The 13,091-nt window shown below is 40.9% G+C and overlaps 1 protein-coding gene across 5 annotated transcripts in view; it reads left to right on the top strand.

The window, feature by feature from the left end:
• The window catches only part of Arhgef28 (Rho guanine nucleotide exchange factor 28), a 309,587-nt gene extending 304,090 nt beyond the window's left edge, over positions 1-5,497 (top strand). For all 5 annotated transcript variants that reach the window (XM_047556977.1, XM_047556976.1, XM_047556975.1 and 2 more), the window contains one exon: positions 5,163-5,497. In XM_047556977.1, the coding sequence (XP_047412933.1) occupies positions 5,163-5,326 (164 nt within the window). In that variant the 3' untranslated portion in view covers positions 5,327-5,497. The remainder of the gene's footprint in view (positions 1-5,162) is intronic.
• Positions 5,498-13,091: the final 7,594 nt, after the last annotated feature.

The following is a 13,091-nucleotide window of genomic DNA, read 5'->3' as shown; positions in this document are numbered from 1 at the left end:
TGTAATATTGGTACACAAGAAATAGAAAGGAGAGTCATAATGCTAATTTAGATTTTTTTTGCTTCAGATATCAAGTCCAGATTGGTTTTCATGCCAGAGGCTAACATCCTGTTTGTGACTCTCTATGGAAAATTGAGTTGAGCAAAATTAGGGACAGAGACCAATTTTCCTTTGCTCTGAAGATACCTCAAGCTCGGTACAATAAATGTTTTCCATTAGAGGAAAATGTTGTGCATTAATACTCCTGAGAATAAACAGTGATTGCCAGTAATGCCATCAGGAAATGATTTTTTCAGTGTTTCAGAGTGTAAGCATGAATCAATCACTAAGTAGGGAATACAATTATTTTGCAGAGTTGGAACATTAATGATAAAATCATGGGCTTTTGCGGCACAGTTATTCTAGGAAAGTGTGAATTTGACTTTAGAAACATGCACAAGGGATATAATCATGAAAAGTACAAGTCAGAGTGCTTGATTAAAATAAACAAGGACAGAGCCAAAGCTTGGAAGACATGAGTTCTGTTCTGCGACCCGTGTTGAAGAGGGTGGGATGGGATAAGACACGGAGGGGCTTGGACGGTGCGTCATCAGTGATTTCAGCAGCAGACTAAACATGTTTCGTGCTGGGCTTCTGGGTTCTTGGCCATCGGGTACACTGCTGGGCTAGATTCAGACCTTGGCAGTTGATGTTTATGATGAAAGTTACACAGTGATTTTAAGTTTAAATAAAATTTTCATTTAAAAATGAAAACGATCATGCTTTAAAATGCTTTTCAATTCAGAAGAAGGCCAAGACTACATTAATTCAATATTTTAAAATTATAGACAACCCTTTTCTGCTTGTCACCAACTTGTTCTTTATGACAAGTTGCTCTGAGGTTTAACAGGAGGGGAGATCAAGTGTAGATTTTGACTGTGGATGTTCTTTTCAACTCATTGGTTAACTTTCCAAATTCTATCCTTTGAGGATTGTGTGTGGGCTTGCCTCAAATATCTTGGGAAAACCAAAGATAGAGGGGTGGAAAATGTCTGACTGCCACCATAAAAACATTATTTTAAGTACAGCTTCAGGTAGTGAATTTGATTGCATTTGCTGAGTACAAAACAGTAGGAAAATGCATATTTTGTACCTCTACTATGTTAGTTGATGAATCAAGGTGCCAACTCACACACGTAAAAATTCACATGCTATATGAAAAGTATGAGAGAAGTTCATGATGATTTCAGTTCAATCCTTCATGAGCTGATGCTCAGAGGGGAAGTGACTTGCCCAAGGTTTCACTCCACTTTGTGGCATAGGAGATTTCACTTGCTTCATAGTTATGGATCACTTGGTTTATTTTAAATATGGCACACAGTTGTATTTCACACACAGAGTCTTTTTAAGACTAGTCTTAAAAAATAGCCAATTATCCAGTTGGCTCAAAATAATAGTAACAGTGATGAACTGGTGACTGGTTCTCTTCCCTGTCAGAATTTCCAGTATTGAGTGAGCAGAGAAAAGTGTGAAGATGATAACTATAAATGTCAACAAACAGGCTGCCACTAATCAGGAGACTTAGGGAATTGTCCCTGGTTATCAGTGCTCCATGAGTGCATGTCCCTTGGCAGCATGGGTATTTTTTGCCCCATGTATCCCCAAGAGAAAGCAGTCATGCCAACTAAAATGTGAATAGCCATAATTTTTAAAACTGCATCAGGAGACTAACTTAGACCCCACAGTGTTCCTCATAAATAGGAGGATGGAAATTTCTTGTGGAGGATGAAATTTTAGTCTGTGAACAGAACCCTCACTATGAGGCAGAAAAATCCCTGAAACAAGATTCTACTTTTCCACTTGGTATAGCCAGGCCTTGGGTTTTTATGTGCTTTAGCTTATTTGTCCTTATTTTAAACTTAATAATACTCATTCTGTTTCATTTCCAGAAATATGGTTAGGATCAAATTAGTTCTGTTAAGTCAAGAGAGACAGAGTTGGTTCTTTGCAGTCTGAAGTTTTATTTCATTATAATAATATTCAATTTTTAGTGAACCCAAATTATGATTATATTACTAGTTCTTTGTTGATTAAAAATAAGCCATTCTATTTTTATCTCTTATTAACAGACATTTTCATCACAGATGAAATTGGATGATTAATTTTATGCCCCAAGAATTCTGCTTTTGGGGTCAACAGTGTTTAATTTTAACCAATGTTTCTTTCAGCTTAGTGTTCTATATGATGATTGTCCTCTCTAAGGTAAAACCTGTGAAAGAAGGTGGCTGCTCTTGAGAAATGCACAATTACTGTGCTGGAGTTCTCTTGGGGTTGAAATGGAGTAATAAAGCCAGAAATCACGGAACGGTTTCCAATTTCAAAGACAGACTGTCTGACCTTGCTTGCATAGTTCAGGTAGAAATCAAGAAAGGACACAGAGAAGTAAATTGAGTTCCTGTCCAGGTGATGCACAACCACAACATCCAGCAATATATGGGAAATTACAACGTGGGCCAGTTACCGAGGGGCTCAACAAGCTCTCGTTAGAAATGTTTTCTACTATGCTTTTGTTCTAATTGGAAAGGATGCTGATTAAATCTCTGCATTTTACACACACACACACACACACACACACACACACACACTTTCCTCACCACACCATTCCTTCTTGGTCCTCTGTCTTCCTAAACTCAAACCTACAATTTAACTTAAGATAATTCTTTCTGTTATGCATTTGGTTCCCTGGCTTGTTCTTTGGACAACTTTCTTGTAGCCATTAAGGGAACTTCCTAGGTTCTCAGGTCCATCAGTGTTTGGGGCCCTTTGCTACATGTTTCACCCCCAGGGAAGGAAACTAACATGGATTAAGGGCTTCCAGTGTGCCTTGCATTGTTACATTTGTCAGCAGAGGCCTCCCAGCTCCTCAATCAACAGATGATTTTTCATTCTCAATGTAGTATTTCTTGTGTTCCAACCGGATTCTCTTGGAGAGAAGGCTGTGACTGTAGCAGCTTGGTACCTGTTCACTCTGCTATTATTCACTACATAGAAGTTTTGAGATTTTTTTTCCCCTTTGAAGTTGTGTGATATTAAACATGACCAGTTTAACTGGTACTTTTTGTCTTCAAAAATGGCTTTATTCAATGACTGGAGGGAAAAAAAAATGGAGAATGTGTATATGTCATGACCACTGCCAGGCATACTCTGTCTCCCAATGGGTAAAAATGATGGAAAGCATTCCAGTTTGATATGCTCTGATTGTGAAATCTCTTGGGGATATTTGTGTTCGCCTGATTAAATGAACAAGGTTCCTAGTTCTATAATTATTGCTGTCAGTTTTGAGAGGCTTGTGATATCTTTTGCTTTGCTATTTTTCTCTTTCTTATTTTCTTCTTCTTTTTTTTTTTTTTGGTAAGTGACCCTTCAAAATGTAGAACCTCTGGGAGGGCAAGTATGAAACATCCAGGTTCTCTTAGTATTTTAACTCAGGAAAGATGAACGAGCATTTCTGACACTCTGAGAAATGAGAACCACGCGACTCTGGAGCTGGTAGACAGGTGTCTTCACAGGTCACAGTCCTCTGAATGCCTTCCTAGCTGTGTGAGGTTGGGCAGAGAGTATACCCTGCAGGTGAAGAGTGTCCTGGATAAACGGTGGCAGTTGTGTTTTCAGTTGTTAAACAGTTCTTGGCATCTGAGGTAAGGATTTGGTATCAGGGTCAGGAGAATCAAATCACCCCATTGTAGGTGTTTCTTTTTTCTTTTCTTTTTTTTTTTTTATTTGTGCCCCATAGGCTTGTAAAATGTCAGGGTCAAGGTCAGAGCCAGAGCTGGCCTAAACCTTGGAGCATGCTGTGGAGGGCAGCCTCCATCCCTCCTGAGGTTCTCCTTTGCTTCAGAGGCACAGTTCAGCTTTTGGCACTGCTTCTGGCGGGTCCTGTGTCTACCGCCTGTGGCCCTGGTTGGTCCTTTCCCATTGCCCCCACCTCCTATTGGAAAATTGGATGATCAAAGAAATGCTGTGTAGCAGAGTCCACCCCTCCCCCCAAAGATGGATCCTTGTGGGGACATTTTGCTGTTCATTTCTACCAAGCCTTGTGGACTCCTTACTAGCAACCAAAAATCTGCATCAGGAGGGTAAAGATCACAAGCATTTTTGTCATTAGAATGCTAGCAGGCATGATATTCATCCAGATAATAGATGCTTTGAATATGGCAAGGGTTAGGATGACCTCTTGTTAATGGCTGAAAATGAAGAAGGTGGGCCTGAAGGCAGTTCACCCTCTCTGCCCAACTGGATTTCCATGCCTGCTCTGCGTTTGGCTCCAACAGAAGCTGGTTATTGTAATTTTGCCATATGACTCTGCCTCAGGGAGTGTGGTTCATGTGAGAAGTGCAGTGAAAATGATTTGCAGCAAGCATCTTTCTTCAAATCAATCATCTCCCCTTTAAACCATAGTATTAGAAGGTTTTCCAGAAAATAAAAAGAGGAGAGTGGACAGGGCCCCACTGTTGCTAGGTAACCAAAAATGGGTGTGGGAGGGCTCAATCCCAGACATAGTAGATATTGGCAAGGTTTTCTTCAAGAATCTGTCTACTTTTGCTCTGGATTCCGCCTAGTGTTAACGTAACAGATCTGCATAATGGTGAGGCCCGAGGATCTCCCTTGCTTTTCAACTCCTTTCTCTGCACTTCTTGCCCATACCAGTGAAGTCCATGTACTTTATGATTTGAGTCTTGAGGTCATTTCTTGACTTCGAAGTATTCTGAGGAAAAATGCCTTATGGATACAAATAGGGTTTACTACATGTCACTGAACTTTATCTGTGTTTTCAAGTTCTGGACCCATTTAAAAAAAGGATAGGGGTGTGGGCAACCCTTTCTCAGAGGTAGCAATGATTTAACAGCTGTCAATAGTAACCTCTTCAGTCACATGATGCTTCCATAGTGTATTTTGTAAAGGTGATTTGTAGCCATGGAGACATTTCTGCACATAATCGAACACTTCATAATGATACTGATGAAATAATTAGATATCTGTTATATTCCTTTCTTCCTGGGCTCAGCCTTTCTCTCTGTGGCTAACTGCCTGGGCACTGCACTTCCTAATCTTTGAGATCTAATTTCATCTGCTTTGTGTCCCAAGTTGGCTCTCCTGTAACCTGTGCTGTCTGTCTGTTTCAGATCTGGACACCTCCCGAACTGAGTCCCCAACCCCACAGGACACAAATCCACACCACCATCAGTCACAGACATTTATAGCAGAAGCAAAGTTAAATCTACAGACAATGGCCAGACAAGATGGGGAAGCTGGAGATGGAGCTGAAGAAAATATTGTTTACCTCTAATTGTGTTGTCATTATTTTTCCAAACAAACAAAATCACTAGCACTTTTGAGAGAACCTATTTTTTCCCTTTCCTTATGTGTGTGATTGTGCCCAAATTGCTTTATGAATATTTACTATTTCATGCAAATTCATTTTTTTTGCATGAGTCTAATAATTAAATTATTGAAAACAGCGCTGTTTGTATAATCTTTAACTTATAATACCTACTTTCAAATTTCTGGAGGAGAAACTAACTTGAATAAGTAGAAGAAGATTAAAATTGTTTTGAATTTAAAATTCCACATTGCTTTTTTTGCACAGTCATCTGGATTTTTGAAATGCCCTCTAAGATCAGATTTAAAGAGTGATGTTCATGAAGGGTAAACTTTCACTGTCATAGTGTTTTTTTTATTGAGAATGGCTTCATTGCCCAAGAAGGCAGGGGAGGTTATGGGGAGGGCTTTGTCTCAGCTATCTTTTATATATTTGTTTCTCTTTGGAACATCAAAGAGAACATCTGTCTTCACCATCCAACCAATGTGTCCTACCTGGGCACCTGTCCTGACTTGGTGACCACTATGCCAGGGATGTAGTCTGAACATGCTTAGGACCTGAGCCACATGCTCTATGCCTTACTTTCTTGGTCCTGATATTGGTAGGGTTTTAAGTCACAATTCAGTAACATCTTTCAACCCAGCTCAGACCCCCACCTCTGGACAATTTTGATGTCAGTAGTAAAACCCTTCCATCTACCAACTAGCCTGTCCCTGGGACACCTAGACCACCAGTGACTACCACTCACTGGAAGAGACACTTCCCTTCAGTTCTTTAAAGACAGCGATAGCTCACTCTTGATGAAACTTGCTGATGGAGAGTCTTTTCCATAGAGGACAACTGGTACATCTTGCTTTCTGAGTACTATGGGTATCTATGAGAAAATAACTAGGAAATGTTTTCATCTTGTTCTTCAGAAATATTTGTATATGTTTTGGCAGTGTCAATAAATGTCTTTTGCCTACTTATTTCACTATGTAATTTTAATATTCAGTACAGGAACACAGTAAAGTATACGTTTCACACACACATAAATCTCTCCTTATAAAAAGTGAAAATAAAGCCAAACTATTAAATTCATCTAGAATTGTAACACTTCCAGGAAGATGTGATGGGAAGGGAAAAAGAATTCACTCAGATCCTGATTTTGGTTTTCCTACTTAAAATTATAAGTTGTATATCTAGATTATATTTTCACTTAAGCAAGTCAAATCTTTAAGTTTTTAGAGGAGTCTTTCTGGGGGAGTACTCTGACTTGTTGCTTCTGGTCATTTTTGTCACATTTTGTCTATTAAAAAGTTCAGTGACTATGCTTTACCCAGAATGGCGATAGCTTATTAAAATTCGAGCCAATCAGTCCATCTCCAAGATAAACTAATTTTTTTCTCTTGGTACTATGAATTGAACCCAGGGGCACTTCACCCCTGAGCTACATCCTCAGCCCTTTTTTTTTTAAAAAAAAAAAATTGTGACAGGGTCTCACTCATTTGCTGAGGCCTCGATAAGTTGCTGAGGCTGGCCTTGAACTTGAAATCCTCCTGCCTCTGGCTACTGAGTTGCTGAGATTACAGGTATGTGCCACTGTGCCCCATCTAAAGTGTTAAATTATAAGACACATTCTGCATTCTTAAGGAAACCTGGAAATAAGATGAAGAGAAAACTCCATCTTCTTTCTTACACCAGTGAAGTTCATTCCCTATGTCTTTTGAATGAAAAGCATATAGCTATTTCAGTCTAAATCCTTGCTCCAATGACTATAAATACCTTCCCTTTTTTTCATGACAGTAGATATGGAAATAGAATATGTAAAGATGTTCAAAATCCCCATGGAATTCTTCAAAAATATCTGTACTCAATTGATTTTCGAGCCCAACAAAATGAGAGTTTTCATGTGGTCCCCTGGGGAAACCTGGACATATTTTGAGATACCTATATTCATAGGTTCCTCTCAGTAATTTTCGTATTTCATATTAGGACTTTTCAATTGCATGTAACTAAATTTCAAAGCTTTCACAGTAAGCCCTTTCTTTTTACTTTGTCCTCGGTACTTGATGAGTACAAATCCTGCTGATCCGAACGTTTGTGTCCTAGCAAATTAGGAGGGTGGTCTTGGGAGTGGAGTGGAATTTCATAAATGGGTTGAGTGCAATTATAAGAGGCCCCTGAGAGGACCCTTGCTCCTTTGCCACGTGGAGAACATAGCAAGCAGATCCTATGACCAGGAAGTTGACCCTCACCAGACCAAATCTGCTGGCTCTTGTGCTTTCCAGCCTCGGGTCTGTGAGAAAGAAGTTTGTGTTACTTATAAGCCACCCAGTTATGGTATTTTGTTATAGTAGCCCAAACAAAGATCTCAACAGACTCACTGTGGTTGCCATACAAGTACACCCATCTTATGAGAAGACCACCCTATTTTCCAAGATCCTAAATCAGATTCCCCCAAAGGAACTATTTCCCCACTCAGTTAAGAGCTTAAAGAAAACAGTCATCCCTTTAGAGATTTGTCCTGGAATGAAAAGTGTACTTGCTCCATTCCTTCCAGGCTGCATGAATTTATGTGTCATCTCATTTTGACTCCATGTTTCTACACATTTCATCAGGACTGCAGGATTTCTGGAATTCTGCAACACCTTCCAGTACATTCACAGAGGAAGCCCTGTTCATTCAGAAAAGTGTAAAAACACTTGTGCTGGGGAGGCAGGTGTGCGTGTGTGTGTGTGTGGGTGTGTGCGCTTGTCTGTGCACACAAAGATGTTATATAAGGAACATAGTGTTTTAGTTATGTGTGTGTGTGTGTGTGTGTGTGTGTGTGTGCGTGTGTGTTTGCTGCTGTGACCAATAAGACCTGACAAGAACAATTTTAAGGAGAAAAAGTGTATTTGGAGGCTGATTTCAGAGGTCTCAGTCCACAGATAGCCAGCTCCATTCCTTAAGGCTCAAGTCATGAGGGAAGAGTATGGTGGAGGAAAGTTACTCAGGACATTGCAACAGAAGTAGAGGGAGAGTCTTGCTTAACAAGGTCAAGATATAGACCCCAAAGGCACACCCCCAATGACTCACCTCCTCCGGCCACATCCTCCTACCAGCCTACATTTACCAGTTAATCCCTATCAGGGGATTAACCCACTGATTGGGTTAAGGCTCTCACAATCCAATCATTTCACCTCTAAATCTTCTTGCATTGTCTCACGTATGAGCCTTTGGGGGGACACTTATGTGCTATCTAAACTATAGCACATAGCATAATTAAATTATGGAATGACAGAGAAAGAAGTAAAAAGAATGCACATTCTTTCCTGTGGCTAGGAGCACCTTTTAACTCAGAAAAACAACATGAAGATATTCAGAAGTTACTCATGTTCAACTCCTCTCTGCCTTTCTCATTTGAAGGCAGCAGAGAAGCACAGTTGAGAGTATGGATTCTGGCCACATGGGCCACTTATTGACTGTGTGTCCCTGGCATATTACTTCACCCCTCTGTTTCCTCTATAAAAATAGGATAATTACCTTATGAAATTATTGTGAAGATGAAATGATTATTATATGCAATATGCTTAAAACAGAGCCTAAGGCATAGTAATCACTCAATATATTGTAGCTATTATTATCATATCATTAAAAAAATCTGTTAATAATTGCTCAGCCTGATCCCAGTCTTTAGACAGATTGCTTCTGCATAGCCAAAAACACTGAATAGAGATTTCAGTGCCTGGCAACGTATTGCTGTAAGATTGAAGGAAGGTGCCATAAGGTTAGCTTTCAACTCATTTGCATCACTAAACCCGCTCAAACTCATGTATCCAATAAACATTTATTGACTGTCTGCTAAAGGCCTAGCAATCTGTTGGGGACAAAACAAAGATGAAGAAGCAGGCAAGCTGTTAGAGAACATTGACTCGTGAGCAGATAATCCTAACAAAGAGGTACAAATGACAAGGAAAAGTGCAGGATGCTATGAGAGCTGGTAGGAAGAGCCTTCCAGGGGGCTAGTGCATGTGGAATGGAGGGAGTCATTCTGAGTAGGAGAGGCTTGTGACTTGAAGGATCAATGAAAAGGGTGTAGGAAAGGCACTCCCAGCAAGGAGAGCAACTCAAGCAAAAGTCTGGAGGTGTGAGAGGCCTAGAATGTGTTCCTTTCCTCTAGAGTGAGGTACACGGGGACAAAATCTACCTCCGCCTCTTCCAAGCACTCATAAAAGTCAGGAAACATGGAAGTCTGCCCCCAGCTTTATGGTAACTGATCAGGCTCAGCATAAAGCCAGGCTGTGGAGTATGGAGTACTTACTGATGTGCTGGGAGGATGTGCTCTCAAAGTGTGACAAGATGCCCCTCATCCTTTTGACAGCCACCTCTACCATTAAGCAGCATGCATTCTGGTCAAATGGTCAATGCATGTCCATCTACTGGGTCCCAAGCCACGAGAAACCATGAGTAAAGGGGCCTCTGAGATCACCTGAAGATGCTTACTGGAGTGGAGGAGTCCAGAGAACACATCCGGGTGCTCTGTGGCAGGAAGTGAGAACTGGTATGATAACTCACAAGGCAGGATGGTAAATGGGGAAGAGAGAGGACAGGCTCCCTTCTGCTGTCCTTTCTTTATCAACCCTGATGCTGCCTCCAGAAGCCCATTTTGAGCTACCATTTAGAGGTATATGGAAAATAGAAAAGAAAAAGAGGAGGAGGGAACATACAGGAGGAAGATTAGAGAACATTCTCACAATAGACTTTAAGGGTTAGCCGTGTTCTTTCCTGACTGCCTCTGAAGCACAGATATCCCCTTGCCAGTGTGAAAGACTCAGTAAAGAAATGGGAACATCGAGCAGTGCTGGGCTCTGCTTCCGGAATCTCCCCTAGAAGCAATCCCAAGAGTACCCTATACTGAATATCAAATCACTTTCCAGAGCTCCTGTGCTTATACACGCCAATAAAAGGAACCTCCTTCAGATGGACAATCCTGCCGCTTTGCTTATGAGCTGTTTGCTTATGGGGATGTAATAAGAGCTATGCCTTTCCACATGGTCACGAGAACTATATGAATCAAGCCCAGTACAGTAAATGACACACAGTAAACACTCTAAAAATGACATCTACTATTGATCAGGGTATGGAAAAGGCAGGTTTGGGTATGCTCAAGAACCAAAACAAGGCTGGGGATGTAGCTTGGTTGGTAGAGTGCCTGTCTCACATGCACAAGGCCCTGGGTTCAACCCCAGCCCAACAAAAAACTAGAACAGCTGGGGCACTATGACTTCAGTTTTTCACAGCCCATTTTTCTGTGCCCTGAAAGATCAAAGCTTACTAGGATGCTGTGCTTGGAGTAAGAACTTCATGTTTCATATTGAATGAAGGGATGAGGGGATAAATAAGGGTCTTTGTAAACCTGGGATCAAAGTTGAAAGAACTCGAACTAGAACCCTGATCCATTACTTTTTTAATTTTTTTGCCTCCGGCTGGTGAATTCAAAGAAATCAATTCAAGTTGATGATTGAACATGTTTTAGGTGAAGTAACTTGAAGGTGACCATGATTCGGTAGTTCTTAGATGCTTCGCGGCTCAGAAACTTCAACATGCCTTTAGGTGAATCCTTCCTAGTTGTCTGCCTACCGATGAAACTCCTTGAAAAGCAGAAAGTCAGGAGTTTTAGATTCTACCAGCTGCTAAGATTCTCATAACAATCGCCCAAGGATGAGGTATGAACTTGGTGAGATAATGGAATTTCATTTTATTAATTTTACTAGAATCTATAGTTACATTAGAGAACTGTTTCTTATTCCTTCAAGCATCCCAATCCCCAACCCCCCAATGGCCCTCCTTTTATTCATAGATCCAGTGACCCCACAGCCTCCTGGATCAAGCTACCTTTGTCTCCTGCTGACCCAGGGATCAATTTTCTCCAGTGATCCACAAAGTTCCAGTCACTGGAGAAAGTTGGGGAGGTTTTCTTCTTGTGCAGAGGCTCAATTCATTGGTCCCATTTTATATCATAAAAGGAATCTGATTTGTCTGCTGAAATGCATTTTCACTTACCCCAGCAGTTTGTCAAGTTCTTTTCTTCTCTCTCAGCTCAGACAGCTTTGGGTTGTTTTCCTATGTAGAAACAGTGAGGGAGAAAGGAGCTAGATCTCCGATGAATGGTTTACTTCTGGTTAGCAACTCAAGGTTAAACATTCAATGATAGATGCCGGTGTGACATGAAATGCCACGTGGGGGTAAATGCCTGGCTTCACTTTTCCATGCTGTCTTTACCACTACTTGCCCCAGCTCCCAACACCGTGGATAAAGTCTGAGCAGGTTTTCTGGGTAGTCGCCAGTGCTTATTTTTACAGTCTGCAACATAACAGCTTCAAATATAAACACAAACATAGCTAGAATCAACGACAGCATCTGCATGGGCCACGGAGCTAAAACAGAGTCTCAGAAATTCGCTTGACATTTCTCTTGGCAGCTTTGCAGCCTCCTTGGAAAGCTTTGGTCACCTCTGCACTACTGGCAAGCTCTCACTGGGGTAAGACATTGGCAGGTGCCAGGAAAGGACAATAGGCTTTTAATTAAGGTCTACGGAGCCAAAGCCCAAAAACACACCTCCTGAAGAGTTTCTTTTAAACACTTTCATTTCTCCTAACTGCCCTACAAACAATACTATACGCTCCATCAAGGCAACTGTGGTCATTAATCTTCTGTAGCACAGGAATTTCTTGTAACATAAGGGTAGTAATGGGATTTTTCCCCCCCTCCGTCTTTTTTTCTTTTCTTGCAATAGGTTGAAAGAAAAAATAGTGTTCCTTTCTATTCCCAGTTTGGGACAGTGGTTTTTACTGTGGTGATCACACAACTTATCTTTCCACCCAAATACGCTGTATACAGAGTTCTCATTCTATCTGACACTAGAATTAATGTAAACATATCTTGGTAATGGTCATATTTTGAGTCGCTCAATTGGAGGAAGACTTTCTAATGTGGAGTCTGAGCCTGTTAAGCACCGTTGCTATGGAGACCATGCGAGAGTTAGATTAATTAAGGCCTGAACAGATGTTGTGAAGTGTGCAGAATGCACTGTTTTCTGTTAGTAATTAAAGAGGGTATGTGTGTACGTGAGAGAGGAGAAAAATAGAGACAATTAGAGACAAAGCAGTCAGACAGACAGACGTGCCTGGCACTGGGCATGTAACGTTTCCTCCTGTAGAACTCGGATGATAACTCTGCTGACGCTGCTCTGTTTTCTCATCCATCCAGGCCAGACAGAATAATTGCTTGACATGGCCAAGAGGTCCACCCAATCTTCCTTTTTTGGTTTGATTTATAAGAGGCATTGGAATATGCAAAAACATGTTCTTGGATCAGAGGGTTCAAACGACCCATCTGTCTGAGCACTCAAAAATCAAACTGGGCTGTGTAAATGGTTTTTCAACTAGCTGGCAGGGAGGCTAGTGCATAGACTGGAACTAGCTTAGCAATCCAACCTGCCAGGAGCATTGTCATCAGTGAACTGGCTGCCAGGAGAGAGACTGGCTGCCCAATGCCATGGAGAGATTGTCATAGTGGTGCCTTCAGGAATAGAAAGTGGGTGAAACCTTTCATTTGAAGAATATTGGTTTTGGTTTTTGTACTACCTCTTTTGATTTTTAGAACACTGTGTTTTTATTTTCACTTGAGTAAAATATTAATATTAGGTTGATGTCTGAGTTCAGCAAATTGGCTTCCATTTGAATCCTGCGTAGTGGTCTCAGTGAGT

This window comes from Sciurus carolinensis, chromosome 6 (genome assembly GCF_902686445.1).
Source record: "Sciurus carolinensis chromosome 6, mSciCar1.2, whole genome shotgun sequence".
In the NCBI taxonomy this organism is placed as follows: Eukaryota; Metazoa; Chordata; class Mammalia; order Rodentia; family Sciuridae; genus Sciurus; species Sciurus carolinensis.
The sequence above is the reverse complement of the archived record's forward strand: the minus strand, read 5'-3'. Positions and strand labels throughout refer to the sequence as shown.